Source organism: Rattus rattus, chromosome 11 (genome assembly GCF_011064425.1).
Source record: "Rattus rattus isolate New Zealand chromosome 11, Rrattus_CSIRO_v1, whole genome shotgun sequence".
NCBI lineage: Eukaryota > Metazoa > Chordata > Mammalia > Rodentia > Muridae > Rattus > Rattus rattus.
This window is the reverse complement of record NC_046164.1, coordinates 31,377,732-31,396,231: the sequence shown is the minus strand read 5'-3', so window position 1 is coordinate 31,396,231 and position 18,500 is coordinate 31,377,732. Positions and strand designations below refer to the sequence as shown.

Genomic DNA, 18,500 nt, shown 5'->3' with positions numbered 1-18,500 from the left:
TGCAGCCTGTGAGACTCTGGCCTGGCTATGCTGCCCCTCATCACTTGCCCTCCATGCTCTCTCCTCACGTGCCTGTGTGGCTTCAAGTGCCTCCCAGCTGCTGGCCAACCTGCACCCTCCATTTCCTTCCCACTGCCAATCTAACTCTTCACCTGGAAACAGGGATAAGAATCCATCTTTGTCAGTCAGTGAGGACAGAAAACAAGCATCCCAATTTCTTAGTCCAGTGTTCGGAGGAGAATACTCTTAGATCCTATAACCTTTAGACAAAGAATTTTGATCAAATTCTTTTAGGTCCAGACTAGAACAATTTTGACAGCTTAAAAATGGTTTTAACCCTTCAACATCACAAGGATCTCGTTGGTCTGGCTCTAAGGGACATCATTTAAGAGTTTGAGTCTGGGCGGGTCCTTTCAAATCATGGGACCAGATATCCTCCAGTTGTTTAAGGATGCCAATGTTTGTGTCTGTGGTAAAGGTAGAGGGAAAAAGGAAGGAGGGAAGGAAGAGGGAGGATCTTTGATTGTTATCTCCAAAACATTTTTTGCTTAAAATGACTTTTCAATGAGTTTCCATTATGATACCAGCATGTTCTGACACATGCATGTGGTAAAGCCTACTGAATGCAATCAGAGCAGTTTAAGCATTAATTGAACTCACTCACCTCCATAGCACCAGGAGCTGACAGATTGAGGTAGCTACTCAGAGCCTCACAGAAGCCATTTGCGGACATGAAATTAAGTCTGGATGGAGTGCAAGACCCACATTTACAATGCCACAGGCTTCCTCTAGCCACTGCGTTACCTCCCTAGTTGTGCCATATAGTAATGGCAAATAACTTAATTTTTCTGCATACTTTTCGTAGAGAGTTGAGTTCATTTAAACAAGTGGATTGTGGTTATAGGTTTTTAAAATAGGCGTAAAGAGTGATGCATGCAGAACCAGGCTTACAATATGTCTTCCCAGCTGACAGAACTAAAGGGGACTCCAAGGACTAAGGCTGCTGGACTCAAACATCTCTTCCTTCTGTATCCTAAGTGTTCAAGCTACACAAAAGGAGCCACTTCTGAGCTAGACTAGGCATGACTCGTTCTCAGCAGTTGGTGTCCCCTCTGGATACTTCTATTCCAACCAAAGTGGAAAAAGTGTCAATCAGTGCTTCTGCATTCTTGGTCACTAGGGCCTGTCCTTGTGAACTTTGATGTGGCTGTGAACACTTGACTCCCGGGGAACTCTTGAGGCCATGAGTGTGCCAACCCTCACCTGACCCTGAGGCCATCTTATTCCACAGCTTCCTCTCTGTGCACACACAGACACACACACACACACACACACAGAGAGAGAGAGAGAGAGAGAGAGACACACACACACACACACACACACACACACACACACACACACACACACACACACACACAATAAAGGGCTGTCTGTCACTGTGTAGCTAGAGTGACCCAGACAGTTACTCTGTGTCTGGCACAGCCAGACAGGATCAAGGAGGGAGCTAAGAAATGTTTCTGTGGAAAGCTTTAGTTATACTAAAGTTAGGAAACAGTGGCTCCCCTGATCTTTGATACTTTCTCTAGTACTGAGGTCAGTGATCCAGGTAGATGAGGAACAAGCCTTCAGAAGGCAGCCATAAGACCATGACCTTGGCCTCTCTGTGCCTGTGAAACCAGGCCTTTTATTACTGCTGTTATTGACAGCAGTATATGCTACAGGGCTGAAGACTGCTGGAGCCTGAAAAACAGTCTCCGAGATCTTCCAAAATGACCTAAGAGAACAGAAGAGCAGATTCTATTTTTGTTCCTTGATAAGAAAGTAATGAAATCACAGTTCATTCCCTGAAGACATCCGTTCATTAGTTTGTTCCTATTCAAGCAGTAAGCACCAGCCGAAGGCTCCTGTGGACAGAGAGATCTGTGCCCAAAACCACTGGGACAGCCAGAAACTGCTGCCTCCACGATGTCATCAGAGTAGTTTAAACTTTAATTGAAGCAGTCTGTCAAATTAACATGGGGAACAGCCAGGTTAAGGCAGCTACTTGAGTCCAAGAGTGAAGCCAATTGACAGATTGTAGAGTACAGATCGTGACATGAGAGATGAGAACAGAGAGCAGTAATGGAAGGCTAGATGCCACAAGAACAGGCTTATAGGAATCACATGTTTAGTGACAATGAGGAAAAGAGAGATTGGGATAAAGTTGAATTGGAATTGGATTATTTCATGCATGCCTTGAAGGAAATATTGGGTTTCGGCCCAGGATGAAAAACATTCCAGTAGAGAAATGTATGCTGGCACCAAGGCAGGAAAGTGGTGCCACACACAAGGAACAATCAGCAGTTTAGTTTGGCATCCAGAACGGCTGGAGATGCCCGTTGAGTAGATGTCTGAAACAAATACTATTTCTGTCCATTTCAGTCTTCCCAAGGTTGTTTCACCTGATTCCAGATGGTGAAATTACAAGCATCAAGATCAATAGAGTGGATCCCAATGAAAGCCTCTCCATAAGGCTTGTGGGAGGCAGCGAGACTCCGCTGGTCCACATCATCATCCAGCATATTTATCGTGATGGAGTGATTGCCAGAGATGGACGACTGCTGCCAGGAGACATCATTCTCAAGGTGCCCATGAGGCGTGATTTTGTAACCATAGGCTACAAGATCGTGGGCTGTAGGTTGTGAACGGCCCATAATTTAAGTCCCTAAAGTTTGGATGGGTAGGTGGAAGGAGAGATGGCTGGCTGGTCAGGAAGATGGATGGAAAAGTGGATGGGTGGGTGAATAAGTGAAATCCTTCCAAGCCAATAATGGTAGATAGGTAAATGGATGGTTAGATGGATGGGTCGATCAGTGGGTGGATGAATGAGTGGGTGGATAAATGGATGTGTAGGTGGGTAGATAAGTGGATGGGTAGATGACAAATAGGGTAAATAGAGTGGAATAAAGATGCTCACTTTGCACAGTTATATTGATGTAAATCTCCTATGAAGCTCTAGTATATCCAAGAAGGGTCTTTCTTCCCCCTTCTCTCTATTTATAAACACCTCTCTTTGTTACATTGTATCTCCCTTCTCTTTGTTACTGTATCCTTTTCTGTCTTCTCTTTCCTGGTTCCTTATAAACACTTCTCTTTGTTACATTATATCTCCTTTCTCTTTGTTACTGTGTCCTTTTCTGTCTTCTCTGCCCGTTTCCCCACTGCTTGGTTTCCATGGCCCCTCTTTTCTTTTCCCACTTACTCATTCTTCTCTTCCTCTTCTTGATCTTTCTGTGGCCTTTTCTTTTAAAAGATATATTAGGAGAAAATAAGACTGGCGCATATATTCTTTCTTAAATTGTAAAGCAGATTAATGGGAACTGTTGTATTTGGTCTAATTGTGTTCAGATGCCCTTCTGCAGAAAATCTCCCATGTCTTAATGACCACAGAAGTCTCATGACCCAGAGGCATTCCTGGGAAGGCAAGAGTGGAATGACCTGGCTTGGGCATACTGTCCTCTGAGGCATGGTTGAGAAAAGAGACTTTCCAGAAGAATTTTCTGGAGGGGTGGGGGACGGACTGTTTATCAGACAGATGTTAAATGTGAGCCAGCAGGACTAGAATTCCCTCTCTAAGCATCTACTTCTTATCTAATACTCAGATAACAGTTCCATCCCACCCTTTGCAGGCAGAAGAGGGACAATTCCTGTCTCAGCATGAGCTGTTTGTTTGGCAAACTAATTGGAATAAGAGCAGAAATAATTGAAACCAGTTACTGCCGAAATGTTGACATTCCCACTGGTCTCTGGGGTGTGGGACAAGCAGGGCCATCACTTCAGTGGGCCACAATCATCAGGACCCCAGTCACAGTTGGGGGGCTTTTCTCCCTGCTCCCAGTGGGGACTACTGCCTGGGAGAGCTGTAGAAGAAAATTCTCTGTGTTGGCTCTGAGCTGGAGGCACTTGCAGCTAAAAGGAATGTCAGGGGCTTTCACCAGGTGACCCTGACTTCTCTTGGCCCTGGGGATAATGGGATGGCAGGCTCTGCCACCTTCCTGGTAATGATCCCATGTATTTGGACAAGGGAGTACCTTGTCTTCACCGAAGGAGCCCCATCCACCCCTGAGCTGTAGCAGGAGGTGGTTGACCTCAAAAAAGACCGTTTCAGAGCTCAGTCCAATGTGTCTCCAATGATTGGCTTCAAGTACAAGAAAGAGTAGCAAACTCTAGAAATTGAAGAATCATCTTGCTCGTTGTGGGGCCCCTTCCCTAAGCAGAGTGCAGGGCTGCTGGGAACTGTTTTTTTCCAGAGCAGTGACAAACACTGGGGCTACAGCCTCCAGGCTGGGCCTGTGGAGCCAGGATAATTAAAGCCAGAAAGCCAGATGCAGAAGCAGCCCTGTAGGTTATTGCCCCCGAATGAGAGGCCTAGCTTTGGGGTATTTAAGGGGTACTATCGAGGGATCAGCCTTTCAGTAATGGCCTAGAAAGTTTCTTTTGCATTAATTTGTTTAGAATTATTCAAGCCCCACACATCCCTTTATAGTTAGAACACAGGCAATGAACCTTGCAGACAGTCACCTTGATTGTGTACCTGGCATTCCTATATACACTGTCACACTCACACCTGCAAATACACATGCAAGCACACCCAAGAGTACAACAGTACCCTCACACACACAGGTCAGCTCATAAGTGCTGTATCATATAACAACATACATGGTCTCAGGCCCACTCACACATACTGTGTCATACAACACACGCACACATACAGCCCATTCACACAGATACCCTAACATGCAAACACACATTCAGGCACATTCACATTCATATTCTAACATGCCAGAGCACACACACATACACACCACATAGTTACATTCACATGCATACCATAACAAACAAACACACCTACACATGGTCAGGCTCATTCACACAGATACTCTACACAGTCACACAACTAAGTACATATTCTCTATCTCTGTCTGTCTATCTGTCTATCTCTATATATATATCTCTGACTCTCTGTCTCTGTCTCTGTCTCTGTCTCTCTCTCTCTCTCTCTCTCTCTCACACACACACACACACACACACACACATACACACACACATACACTCCCCACATGGATGATCTGGAAGTGAAAATATGGGTAACCCCATAAGATAAAATTTGTTGAGTTTTGGAAAGATAATGTCAACTTGTTTTGTTCTAGATGGCATTGGATGTTACCAAAGTCATATGTTGGGGTGCAGATCAGTGACCAAGCCAGTGCTTCTTGTGTACTGCACTTTAAGAATGCAAATTGGAGTTAAATGGGGAAGTGAATTTTTTTTTTCAAGACAGGGGTTTCTCTGTATAGCCTTGGCTGTCCTGGAACTCATTCTGTAGACCAGGCTGGCCTCTAGCTCAAAGAGATCCACCTGCCTCTGCCTCTGGAGTGCTGGGATTGAAGGTACCACCAGTGCTTGACATAGGAAATGTCTGGGGGTTTTCTTTCATATAATTTCATCTTTTTCTTCCATCCTTCCTTCCCTGTGAACTAAGAAAAAATTAAATTGATAGGCAACATGAAGACCAGTCAGGATTCTGTGAATAGATAAACGAGCTGAGGTAAGGACTCGGGTGAAGGAAGGCAGTGTGGAGTCAGTCATAGAGGCCAGAAAATGACTGTGGAAGATCAGGCTATTTGTATGCAGGATAAAAGGAGGTAGCACAGCAGGCTAGGAGACGATTCTTGCTTACTCTGTGGGCTTGGGCTTGTAGGCATTTGATTCTTGACCTGTGCTGGCCTGGGCGTTTCCAGAAGGCTTATAATAGGTTTACTCACTCTGACATGGCACCACCCCCAGGTCAATGGCATGGACATCAGCAATGTCCCTCATAACTATGCCGTGCGGCTCCTGCGGCAGCCCTGCCAGGTGCTACGGCTAACGGTGCTGCGGGAACAGAAGTTCCGTAGCAGAAGCAATGCGCCTGCGCCGGACTCCTACGGACCTCGGGATGACAGCTTCCATGTGATCCTCAACAAAAGCAGCCCGGAGGAGCAGCTTGGCATAAAGCTGGTGCGCAGGGTGGATGAGCCCGGAGTGTTCATCTTCAACGTGCTGAATGGCGGTGTCGCCGACCGACATGGCCAGCTGGAGGAGAATGATCGTGTGCTGGCCATCAACGGACATGACCTTCGATTTGGCAGTCCAGAGAGCGCAGCTCATCTGATTCAGGTGGGTCAGAAGTCATCCTAGGATCTCAGGCAGAAATGCCCACATGAGCAGGAACGTCAGCCCCCTTACTGCGTGCGCTGTGAGAACCTTCCTGACGTCAGGTGTGGGGGACTGGTGTTTTCCACAAACAAGGAAGAACCCAATGTACACAAATGGTGCCGTGACCTTTACTGATAGTGTTATGATAGTATTATGGTGTTATGTACCCCCCCTCTAGATTACACATACCTAGATCAATGTCCATAAAGGTTAAGGATTCAGTGAATAAGTGTTTATTATATGTAAATATTTAACTCATAAATTAGTCAAGTTATAAACAGGTAAATATATGTGTAATACATTTTGCTCGTTAATCTGCTCCCTGAGATTTTTTTTAATCAAACCATTCATCACCTACATTTTGTTTTTACATGCTTTGACCCTATGATGTAATCTCTACTTTTTATCCCCTTGACTTTGCTGTTGTCACTAGTTGCGCATGCGCGCTTCTATATACCAAGCAGTGTCAGTGATGAATGAGGCGGCCATGGTTGCTTGCTTCTCAGAGTTCGAAAAACATCCTGTTTCTGATTTTGTACAACCAAGAAGGCAGAAGGCAGAGCTAGACTAGAAAAACAGACCAGGTGAAGTAGTCATACATGAAATAAAATTCTTTTTTTCCCCCCTTAGGAAGAAGCTATCTTAGCTTAATCTTTTTTTCACCCTCAAAAATTAGACTCTAAGGGCTTGTCAGTAGTTTTTTCGTGATACACTTGTTAGCGCCCTCTGCAGGTCACCTCGTGTAAGTCCCGTCCTGGAGCTCCTCTTTGCCAACTGCAACTTTCGCAACAGGCAAAAGAAAAACTCTTAACTCATGTTATTTGGAAAAATCTTGATTACATGTGGCATTTTACTCTTGAAGATTAATAACAGAAGAGTATATTTTTCCCTGAGAATGTATGAAATAAAATCTTGCCTAACAGTGGGAATTCCTTTAAAAAAAAAAAATCCCTTTGCTTACTAAACAAAGCCAATCTGCTTTATAAGCAGAAAGAAATTTTTTTATTTTTCATAAAGGCTAGGGTCAAGCTAGTTGGGAAAGAAATTTTTAAAAGTGGATTCTGTAAAACACACACACACACACACACACACACACACACACACACACACTCACCACTAAGCAATAGCTTGCTGTCTCAGAAAAGTGGATTTTATTTATGTGATACCTGTAACACACACCAGGCTGGGGAGGATTAAGCTAAATACCCTTCAAAGATTGAAACTCTGATTCCCCAGGGGCCTTGGCTGTGCTGCCCATGTGTCTCCCCCATGAATCACATTTACCTCACAAAGGAATTTCCAGACAACAGTCCTGTTGGTCATGTTCTTTCCCAACACACAATGTTTTTTCCTACATAACAAACCACAGCGATTTTAAATTGGACCAACTTTGCCCTAACCTCAGCGTGTTCAGAGGCTGCCAGGGCAGACCTGTCCCCAGTGTTAAGACACCCGGAGAGCTGAGGCCCTTTAAGAAGGAAAACCTTAAAGGAGAAGACACCTCTTATGGGAACAATTGACTCACTTGGCAGCTTAGTAAGGACCACGCAGGGCTTCACCATTGTTGATTTCTCGGGCTTTCTGAGCATCCTTGTTGGAGTAACAATATGGAAGACAAACCTTTCAGAGCTATGTGTATCCCAGTGGGTTAATTTATTCCACTCAGTTACCAGCACGAGAACCTGGGAGTTGTATGAATATGAGGGTTTTCTGTCCATACCCAATTCTAGACTAATGAGTTGTGTTTGTTTAGGAGTTCAAATATATACAGACGACCAAGAAAGCAGGAGTGAATTTCAAATCGAGTAACTTTCCATGCTCTTTCCATGCTTCTTCTTTCCCTCCCTTCCTCCCTCCCTCTCTTTCTTCCTCTCTCTCTATCTCTTTCTTCCTCCCTCCCTCCCTTCCTCCCTTTTTTTCTTTCTTTCTTAAGCAACTCCAGAAACTGAAAAAAATCAAATCAATGTATAGAGGTGGGCGGGAGTAAGTGGGGGCCTTCACCACCATATGTGTGATTTTTGTTCCTTGAATAAAATAATGTTTGAATATGCAGTTATTTCAGCAAAGATCTGAAAGTCAGATGCCTGTTAAGCCTTTAACAAGAATGTGATAGGACTTCTGACAGACCCGAAAGTAAGCAATGCTCTGCTCGTGTTGCCTGCATTTACTCTAAAGACAGCGTTCCAGGTCTTGAGTTGTATTTCGTACCTGGGAAGAAAAAGACAGACCTTTTGTGGGAATTTAAACATTCAAGTCCCTGGGAGCTCATAAGAACCACCAGTGAAATAGGACCTGTTGGGTCTGTGTGTGTTTCTACAGATCAGCCCAGCTCATGTGGAATCCAAGCCCTGCTTACATAAATTGCCTTGCCAGGCTCCCGTAGTAAATTTAGTGTGCATAGACTAAACTTAAATCTGCTTATGCTCAATTCTCAAAGCCCAGATGATTACTAAATAGGACTCGAAATTCCCCCCATTTTCTTGAGAAAGCGGGACTAGGAACCCTGTATAACATTTCATGAGAATGACTTACGCAGAACTGTACTTTACATGCAAGTGTTAAAGGGTCTGCAAATCCTGCTGTCCTTTTTCCAGCAAACAAACACCCCTTCCCACCCCCACATACTTATTCCTTTACCGTGGAAGAGAATCCAGGGAATAGTAACTTCCAGCTCCTGGAAGAGAGGTGGTGCTGAGGCAGGGGAATACCACCTTTGTCCTTTTGTCTATCAGTCAGCAGGTTCAGGGATCGTTGACTGTGTCGTTGACATCTGCATGGCCATGCATAAGTCACCAGCTGTATTTCCTTCATCTCTCGGCCTCTTATTTCTACAAGATATTGTGCTGCTGAGAACATGAAGCTGTATACGGAGCTACGCTCTACTAAGAAAAACAGAGCCAGTGTCTGATCTAAGTCTCCTTTCTGGCTCTGGTGGAATGCTCAGATCTTCCCACCACCTTTCCTCAAAAGCTCCTCAATTTCCTGTCTCTGTGACCCGGTCTCTGATGCTGTTTAACTGATGGAAGAGGTTCTACTCCATAGAAGAAGAGAGTCATGATATTTTTTAAAGTAATACCAGGCATTGTGCTCAGTACTAAAATCTCAAATGGGCAAATTCGAGGTTTGCTTTCACCAAGATCATACATCAACTTTCCAAGCACTATTAGCTTCTTCTAGACATACTCCCGAAGCCTGCAGTTTCTGGTTCTGTGGGAATAATTTTCCCCAAGAAGTTCTTTTCCTCACTAGAAGGAGGGAGAAGGTGAGAACTTTGTTCCCGACCTTGTTACTTCGTTTGTCATATCCATATAGTCAACAAGGACGACTGGTGGCCTTGGCATGTTTCTTGCTTAGCAATTGGTTCTAATATCGGTACCGCTAAGGAGGATCTGGGTTCCGTCATACAGTTTCAGAGACAGGCTGTGCTGTCCTGAAGGCCTGACAACCTTCCTTCCACCTTCCAACGAATTGTTAATAATGAAACTGATGTCTGTACCTCCTGGCCCCTAGAACATAGAGACAATAGTCTTTGCGTGAAATAACAGAATGGGATTGCATCCTGATGGCCTCTGTGTCGTTGGTTCACTTAGCAAGAACAGTTACTAAGATGGCTGGACTAGAATGTATCGTCTTACTCCAATTCCATACCTCAGCCATACTCAGCATCACTAGAGTGGCACCAGGGCCCACACTGATACTGAGTAGGAATAGCTACCCCAGAAAAGAAAAAAGTGTGATGGAAAGACATGGCTAGAATTGACTGGAGTTCCATTTAAAGACAGGCTTTTTAATTAGTGCTATATTTAGCTGCCACATTCTACCTAGGAAGGTTCTGTAACCTGGAAGGATGGGCACATGAGTTGATTGACAGCATGTCATAGTGGAACTGAACCAGGGCCCACAGAGAGAAGTGCAGGATTGAGGCTGTCTGGCAGCTCTTACGTATCTTTGACCTTCTGCATCAAGGCAACCAGAGCTCCGCAGAGCCCAGGGCTTAGTTAGCATAAGCTGGATGAAGCAAGAATGATATTTAACTGTTGAAGAAGTGAGGTCACCAAGCAGTGTAGAGACACCTGTTCCGCAAGCGTCAACTGAAGATCAGTTAATGCTAGAATGCTGCTTCCTTCTGGGGACTTTTAAAGAGTTAGGTGTGTAGGATGAATTTTGTTAAGAAACAGTTTTAATTGCATTCGTTTTGCTTGGTGTGTGCACCCACAAAGGCACGCACAAACGTACACACAAATGTGCAGCCAGGGACAGAAGACAACCTGTAGGAGAGGTCACGTCTCTCTGTCCATCATGTGGGTCCTGGGGGAGAAGTTCAGACTTTTGCGCATTCTTACTAAAGATGGCTGTGAGCCACCATGTGGTTGCTGGGATTTGAACTCAGAACCTCTGGAAGAGCAGTCAGTGCTCTTAACCACTGAGCCATCTCTCCAGCCCTTTAAATAACTTTATTAATGCTTCACTTTTAGTTGCTTTTTTTTTCCCGGAGCTGGGGACCGAACCCAGGGCCCTGCGCTTGCTTGCATGTCTCAAGCCCCATGAATTTGGATTTTTGTTCTGTTTTGTTTGATTTTGCAGAAATCATTGAGTGGGGCATGGTGGTATAGGTTTATAGTCCCAGCATTTAGGACACTGAGACAGAAAGATGTTAGGTTCTACACGTGAGCTACATCCCCTTCTTAAAGGGGAGGAAACGATGATCAGGAAAAAGTCTTATGAGTGGCTGGAAGGCTGAGCAGAGAGCATCTCTCCTGACAGCTGATTCTCCTCTGCCTGTGTCAAGGGACTGCCCTTTCAAATATGCCTCTCTTGCAGACCTAGATCGTGTTTAGGGTCCATTCCACAGAGCACAATTGTGATACCCAGCAGTCAGTTTGGTTCCCTTCCCCCGTTTCATGGGTTTGTAGAGAATAACACTGCATGGCAGAGATGGCGAATTCTTAACCTGGAAGTCTGGAAAGCCAGGATAAGGAAGACAGCAGGTAAACCATGGGGCTGGCTACCGCTCACTTAGTGCATAGCTTTGATCCCAGCACCCAGGAGGCTGAGGACGTGAGTTTCAGGCCAGTCAGAGCTACACAGGGAGACCCCGTCTCAAAAAAAGAAAAAACATATAGTTTGTATACACACGTGTTTGTCCGTGTTCATGTCCCCAAAACAGCACAAATGGCGTATTCAACTTCCCTTACAATTAGGGGAGTTCCTTGGCTGGGTGAGAGGCTTGCACTGTTAGGTACAGGTTCTCTGTCAACTTATGCTCTGCCTGTAGTTACCATTGTCCTCTTAGCCACCATTTGCCATTAAAACGCCAACTTTGCTGTGCACGATGTCCTGCATATCCGTAGGTGTGAAATCAAGGAGCACTGCCTTCACCCTTTCTGTGCCTCTACTGTGTCTCTCCTTCCACATAGCACAGTCACACCCGTGGAGAGAAAGACCCTAGTGCCTGGGCCTGTTTCTCAAGTCTGCCTGCAGCTGCTCCTGCGAGTTAGCGCCAGGACAAACACATTAGCCTACTTCATATCTCGAGGGCTAGGAAAGAAAGTGCACGGAATAGCCTTCCTGTGAACAATTCACGAGGTGGCTGGTAAGAGCCCCAGATCCAGCCCTGCAGAGAATTTATTTGCGAGGAAATTGATACCCGTGTTATTGATCGGGGTGCCGATCCTGCCAACGCTTCATTCTCGAGCCAGCATTTGAAAGCCCGATGAGAAATCTGTGCTCAAAAACGTGAAGCAAACAGCTCGTGAACATTGCTCCTTGGCAATTTGGACTTTGCCTGGTGAGTTGAGCCATGTGGGATTCTCCAGCGTTTATATTTCTTATAAGGTGTTGCTCAGAACATGCTCTGCTCGCTGGCCAAGACAAGCAGGATACAATTCCAGCCCAGAGCAAAAGCACTGCCAACAGCCTTCTCAACAGTGCGGAGTTTCCCTCCAAGATAAGAGAGCAAACTGGGCTCAGTGATTGAGGTTTTGACCTGATTCTTTATTGCTACTTATCTTCCCACGAGTTTTACTTCAGAGAGTTCTTGAAGATAACCTCGTAGGGTAAGTGAGACTTGCAATCCAGAGGAAAAGATACATTATTACAACACTCTCTTCCAGAAACGAACTGTTGGCCAGGCCCATAGCTCTGTGTGTCAGCTTTCTTCTTGATGGGTTACCCGAGCTGTTCTAATGCAAGCCTCAGATGTGGTAAGGGAACCCAAGGAATTCTAGATAGGCTAGCGAAGGAAGAACACGTAAGCACTGACTCAGTGAGTTAGGGCTGTGCATAAAGGAAAGCAGGCGGAGCTCAAGCTTCCTTTGTTGGGCCGTTCAGTAGCATTTTCTAATTGAGTGTGGAATGAACAGCTCCATCCCCAAATGACTGTCTTATATGTGGTATCTTCTTGTATCCTCTCGTGCTGAAAGGAGCAAGCTCTGTTGTAAGGGCACTGATCCCATTCATGGGGACCAAGTCAAAGACCTGCCTGGTAATACCATCGCCTTGGGGGTTAGGATTTCCACACATGAGGAACGCATACATTCAAACCATAGCCAGCAAAAGGCAAACATCTCCGTGCCCACTGTCTGAGCTAATGGAGATACGCAGTATAGGCCCTCTGTTGTGACCCGATTTCTCCAAGGCCCTTTAACCCTACGCATGAAGGCAAGTGTGTGCGTTATCAGTGTCTGTCTCTGCTGCGGTGAGTGGTCAAGAACTAGAAGGAGGGGAGGAACTACCAGACCTTACATTTCTTCATCTTCCCGGTGTCTGAACCTAGCTTTCCCCAGGTGCCTTTCTAACCATGCTTCTTGTTGCATTTCTCACTGAAGTGATGGAGGATCCACGTGCCATTTCAGTTTGGGGAATCAACGTTGTTTCTATGAGATCTGCAGCCCTAGGGTCTTGCCTATCTTCCCCGCAGATCTGACACCTTGGGGGTTGGCACGTCTAGGTTGACACTTGCAGTCAAAGATACGGAAAGTGACCCATGGCAGAAAGCTAATCAGCAATTTACCACGTGTTAGGAACCCTTGCAGTAAGCGATACATTTGTTCCTCCAAATCTTCTGCCCAGTACCTGTATGCAGAAGGATCTGAGTCAGCGGTAGTCACGGCATTTCCGTTTCCGCAGTGTCACAGTTGCTGCCTCTTACCTTGCTTCTCCTTCTTCACCGCTGCCCTTTTATCCGGAACTACCACGTGGTGTGGACTGCTTCACACCATGCACCTTGCTCTATTCAGAAAGCCTTTCAGCCTGCAGCTGAACTTGTCATTAAACATACATTAACAAGATCCAATGGTGTCTCTTCAAAGACTTGCCTGAGTCAAGCCTTTCTGCTGAAGTGCAAGCTGGACACTGACATGAAAAAATCTAGAGTTTTCTGACCTGGAGTGAGGGTTCAGTGATTAAGCGTGCACACTGTTTTTGCAGAGGACCTGAGTTCAGTTCCCAGCCCCACACCCTGTGGCTCACAACTACCTGTGCACCAGCTTCAGGGAAATCCAATCGCCCCTGCTGGCCTCTGAGGACACCTGCACTCCCATGCGCATACCCACATACATGCACACATATGCATAATTAAAAACAAATCTTTTAAAAGTATGTCCTTCCAGCTTTGACCACAGTTTTAAAAAAGAAAAAAAATCTAGAGGGTCAGGGGTAGACGAAGCATACACGAAAGCCCTGGGCTGAGTCTCCAGCATTTCAGAACAAATTTAGAAACGTTAATTCCATTCAATAAAAATCAAAACGAAAGTGCTATCCTGGTAGGGCCATGTGCACGTGGCTAATTGAATGTCCTCTTGTCCAGGCCAGTGAAAGACGTGTTCACCTCGTCGTGTCCCGCCAGGTTCGACAGCCCAGCCCAGACATCTTTCAAGAAGCTGGCTGCATCAGCAATGGCCAGCAGTCCCCTGTCTCAGGGGAGAGGAGCACATCTTCTAAGGTGAGGCCCAGCCAGGCGTGTCGGCAGCTCCTTCCTTCGAGGGGCTATTTCTCGGGAAAGCCGTATACTTGAATGTGTCTAAGGGCTATCTCTGGACTTTGTCGTTTCAAGAAACACTACTCCTTGAAACTAGAAGGCAAAGTCCCGTCTTCACACTTGGAAGGTGACAGGTGTCTCCCATCCAAGCAGGAGTGAGGGGGAAGGTGCTGGGGGAGTGTTAGATCCCAGCTTGCAAGCCTTCTAAGGGACCTGCTTTCCAGTGTAAGCCAAATGCATGTCCTACTTTTTACCAAGAATCCTTCCTCATAAGGACTGTTTTCCATTCGCTTTCAAAGGCGGCAAGCAGTTTGCTTGGTTTCTGGTTTTTGAGTTTCCCAACCTGCCTGGAAACTCTGATTCCCTTGCTATTCCCCACCCCCTGGTATTTTTAATGTTTGTGTTTGTACGAAAGACAAGGAAGACACTGGTCGTACTTGAAGAGCACGGAGCATTAGGGGAGCGGGGCCTCAGACAAGGCAGGGGCACATGTCTTATCTTACATCATTTAAATCCAGAAGTTAAAAAAATCTTAAATCATTCATTTATTTTGTAGGGCTAGGTGTACACACATGCGCATGTAGACACACATGTGCTATGGTGTATGTGTAGAGGTCAGAGGGTAACTTGTGGCAATTGGTTCTCTTCCGCCCTCCCACCGTGTTGGTCCCAGGGCTTAAACTAAGATCAGCAGGCTTGCTGACAAGCTCTTTTGTGGCCCCAGGAGATGCAGCCCAGTACATTCTTGTCTGTGGCTTCTATGAGATGCAAATATGCAGTTCACTATGATGGTGTCTAATCAACACATTGTCCAGTCCAGATCAAGTCCTCTGACCTTGGCTGTATCACGAAGATGGACAGCTTCCTCTTTCCTATAGCTTGTGTCATCATGGTACTTGTTACTAAAGATAAGCAGGGCTGGAACGGGGTTCAATAGTCACAACCACTTGTTCCTCTTGCAAAGGACCCTCCCCTCAGTTGTTCCCAGCACCCACACAGCAGCTCACAACTCTCTATGACGCTACTTCCGGGGGATCTGATGCTCTCTTCTGTCTCTAAAGGCACTGGTGGTGCACATACATGTAGTAGGCAAAACAGTCATGCCCATAAAGATATAAATCAATGTTTGGACACAACCTAATGCCTTTATATGTAGCCTGTTTCCAAAACAGAGATGATGGAATGAATGAATATATTTTTCTTTCCATATCAGGCCAAAGGCTGAGGGTCTTTTTGAGTAATAATTGCAGAAAACATCTCTGCTTTATAATCAGGAGCCTGTGATCACCTTCATTCAAAATCTCCAGCCAATGGCATCTAGATAAATCCTCGAGCTCCATGTTTTTGTATGGGAAGCAATCTAGAAAAGCTAAGTGTACCCTGCTAAAGAGTTTTATGCACAAGGACTCCCTGATACTTTCTACCCAATAATAAATACTGTTAGTGTTCTAAAGTTATCTGATAGTATTCATTGATGTCAAAATATATGTGAGATTTTTAAAAATCTTGCCTGAAGCTTGTATCTAACCAGCTGAATTAAGTAGAATGTGTTATATTTTCATTCATTAAACATAGAAATGAGACCTATACCACAGAAAGGCTATATATTTTATGTATATGAGTACACTGTGTCTGTCTTCACACACACCAGAAGAGGGCATCACATATCATTACAGATGGTTGTGAGCCACCATGTGGTTGCTGGGAATTGAACTCAGGACCTCTGGAAGAGCAGTCAGTGCTGTAAACCGTGAAGCTATCTCAGAAACCCCAGTGAGACTCTGTAACTCCTTCTACCTGCCTACCATGAGCCATGGGGAAGCCCGGACAGTCTAATGAGATCTTTGTTACAGCCTTGTGTCATGTGTCTGAATCCCAGGGAACATGCTGGCCCACCAGGAACGAAGTTTTTTGCATTCATACTTCTACCTGCCCCTTACACACCCCTGCCGCACCCAGAAAGGGATCTACATGGCTTTTGATGATTACGTTTTAAGCTGATTTAGGAAAACAACGTGGCATTTGAAACTAGGAGTTTAAGTGCTCCCAAGAAGTACCAAAGAAAGCAAGCCATGGTTTGTGGGACAGGAAAGCTTCTACCCCAGTGAAGAGTTAGGTACCAAAAGGCGCCATCTTTAGGCCTATGTTCACCATCATCAAGAGGAAGGGGAATCTGACCAGCTCCGTGTCACAGAGACAGTTACCAACCCTGGCACTGATTATCAAGCTACAGGATCCTGATGCTTTTTAGACGTTTAGAATGTCTTATTCTTCCAAATCCCGGGTAAACATTCTAAAACATAAATGCTCCGTAGACTTCTTAAGTGCCCATATGGTTTAATCAATATGAACTATTTCACCATAAGTCAGCTTTTTAAAGTAGAGTGAGCAGGTCAGACAGAAAGAGTTTTGTCCGCCAAAGGTTCCTCCTCCTGACCCAAACCTGGCAAGTCAGCAAGAGGAATTTTACTCAGAGATTCGAGTTTCTCCATCACTACCATCTGTCTCTCTCTCTCACGTTCTCTCTCCCACTGGTAGGGAAGGCAAACGGCCATCAGGGACACAGGCCAAGTGCAGTCCTGGTGCTTGGCCACTTAGTTCAGCGGTTTGGAAAGTACCAAAAATGGGGAAAACGTATAGGCCCAATGTGTGCCTCTGTATGGTTTGCGTGCAAGTGCATATGGGCATTGACAAATACGGGGCGGCATGCGCATGTGTGAGCGTGTGCATGTAGACGCCAGAGCATGACACTGGGTATCTTTCTTGGTGGCTCTCTACAGCTTTACTGAGATTGCTTCCCGCCTAAGCCAATCTTGCGTATTTGACTAGTCTTAACCAGCCATCTCTCTCTGTGGATCCCCGAACTCTGGATTACACATTAGCCACCATTTTAAATGGCTGGCATTTATATGAGGTCCATTATGTCAGAAAAAATGTAAACCTAGAGAAGCTTGCCGGGCTGGTGGAATTGCTCAGTAGGTAAACGTATTTGGCTGTCAAGCCTACCAGAGTGTGTTTGAGCCCCGGGACCCACACGGTGGAGTGATAGAACCAGTTTTTGTAAATTGTCCTCTGACAATTACATGCCACATGCATGCTGTAGCATGTGCTTCTCAGCTTCCACACATTCCGCTAATAAATATGATTTTTAAATATGAAAGATGTACTGATAGTCAGGGACAGTGAGTGTTCTGAGAAGTTGGCCTACTGTAATCAGAAATGGGTGGCTTCCTTGAGAGATTCGGGATGCAGCCAAATGTATGCGATCCAGATTTCTACCACAGTCCCCAGGCTGTGGCCTTTCTGCGTTTAGTATTCCGTTCTGCAATGCAAACTTCTCAGAGTCAACCCTTAGAATCTGCGATGCTGTATCTGCGGTGCTGGAATTCGCGATGTTAATAACTCTTCTGATGCGAGTGCGGGAATATGTGTGAGTAAAGACCTGGTGAATGCATGCACCGTGTTCTTTGTGTCTGTGCCTTCAGCCTGCAGCCACTTGTCATGAGAAGGTTGTAAGTGTCCGAAAAGACCCCAACGAATCTCTCGGCATGACCGTTGGAGGGGGAGCATCACACAGAGAATGGGACTTGCCCATCTATGTCATCAGTGTTGAGCCCGGAGGAGTCATAAGCAGAGACGGAAGAATAAAAACAGGTACAAAATCGAAGAGAATAAAGGCATGGGGTGGCAGAGCCTGGGAGGAGTTAGCAGCCTGCTGGGTTCACTAACTGCTCTCCCAGAGTCAAGGAGAGCATGAGAGAGGGAGCTGGCCATGATTGCTACGCTCCTTTGGGCAGGGTGAGCATGCTGTAGTCTAGGCTTGCCTCTCTCAGTGCACGGGAGAGGGGAGGAGGCAGCTTTGCTAGGAAAGGTAGCGCCTCTAGACTTTCTTTCTTGGCTGAATCGACAGCCGCTACACCTGTGAGCAAGTTGCACACAATTGCACAATTCTAAAGCACAATTTAGATCCATGCAATCTAACGCCCCTATGCATTCTACGGAATGCTCCAATAGTGAAACTGATTTGTGAATTGTACAGTTTTGTGGGCTAAATGGGATGAATGTGTTGCTAGATCTCGATTCAGTGGTATAATTAAATATCACTTTGCCCATTGGTGAGAAATGGATCTTTCCACTTATGTTCTGAGCTCCTCTACATACAGGAAGGTATCCAGTTTACCTCTGCAGGTATGTGTTCTTAATAACTCTGTTCAAGCACATGAAGAGGTCACTTATGGAGAGGAACAATTGTGCTTCTTAAGGGCTCAGATTCAACAGAAAAAAA

At 45.5% G+C, this 18,500-nt stretch overlaps 1 protein-coding gene across 4 annotated transcripts in view; it reads left to right on the top strand.

Moving 5' to 3' along the window:
* Lnx1 (ligand of numb-protein X 1) overlaps window positions 1–18,500 on the top strand; it is a 102,127-nt gene that overhangs the window by 73,704 nt on the left and 9,923 nt on the right. For 2 of the 4 annotated variants that reach the window (XM_032915937.1, XM_032915940.1), the window contains 4 exons: window positions 2,422–2,624; window positions 5,827–6,198; window positions 14,045–14,179; window positions 17,701–17,869. In XM_032915937.1, the coding sequence (XP_032771828.1) occupies window positions 2,422–2,624; window positions 5,827–6,198; window positions 14,045–14,179; window positions 17,701–17,869 (879 nt within the window). The remainder of the gene's footprint in view (window positions 1–2,421; window positions 2,625–5,826; window positions 6,199–14,044; window positions 14,180–17,700; window positions 17,870–18,500) is intronic. The other 2 variants (XM_032915939.1, XM_032915941.1) reach the window with 1 other exon arrangement.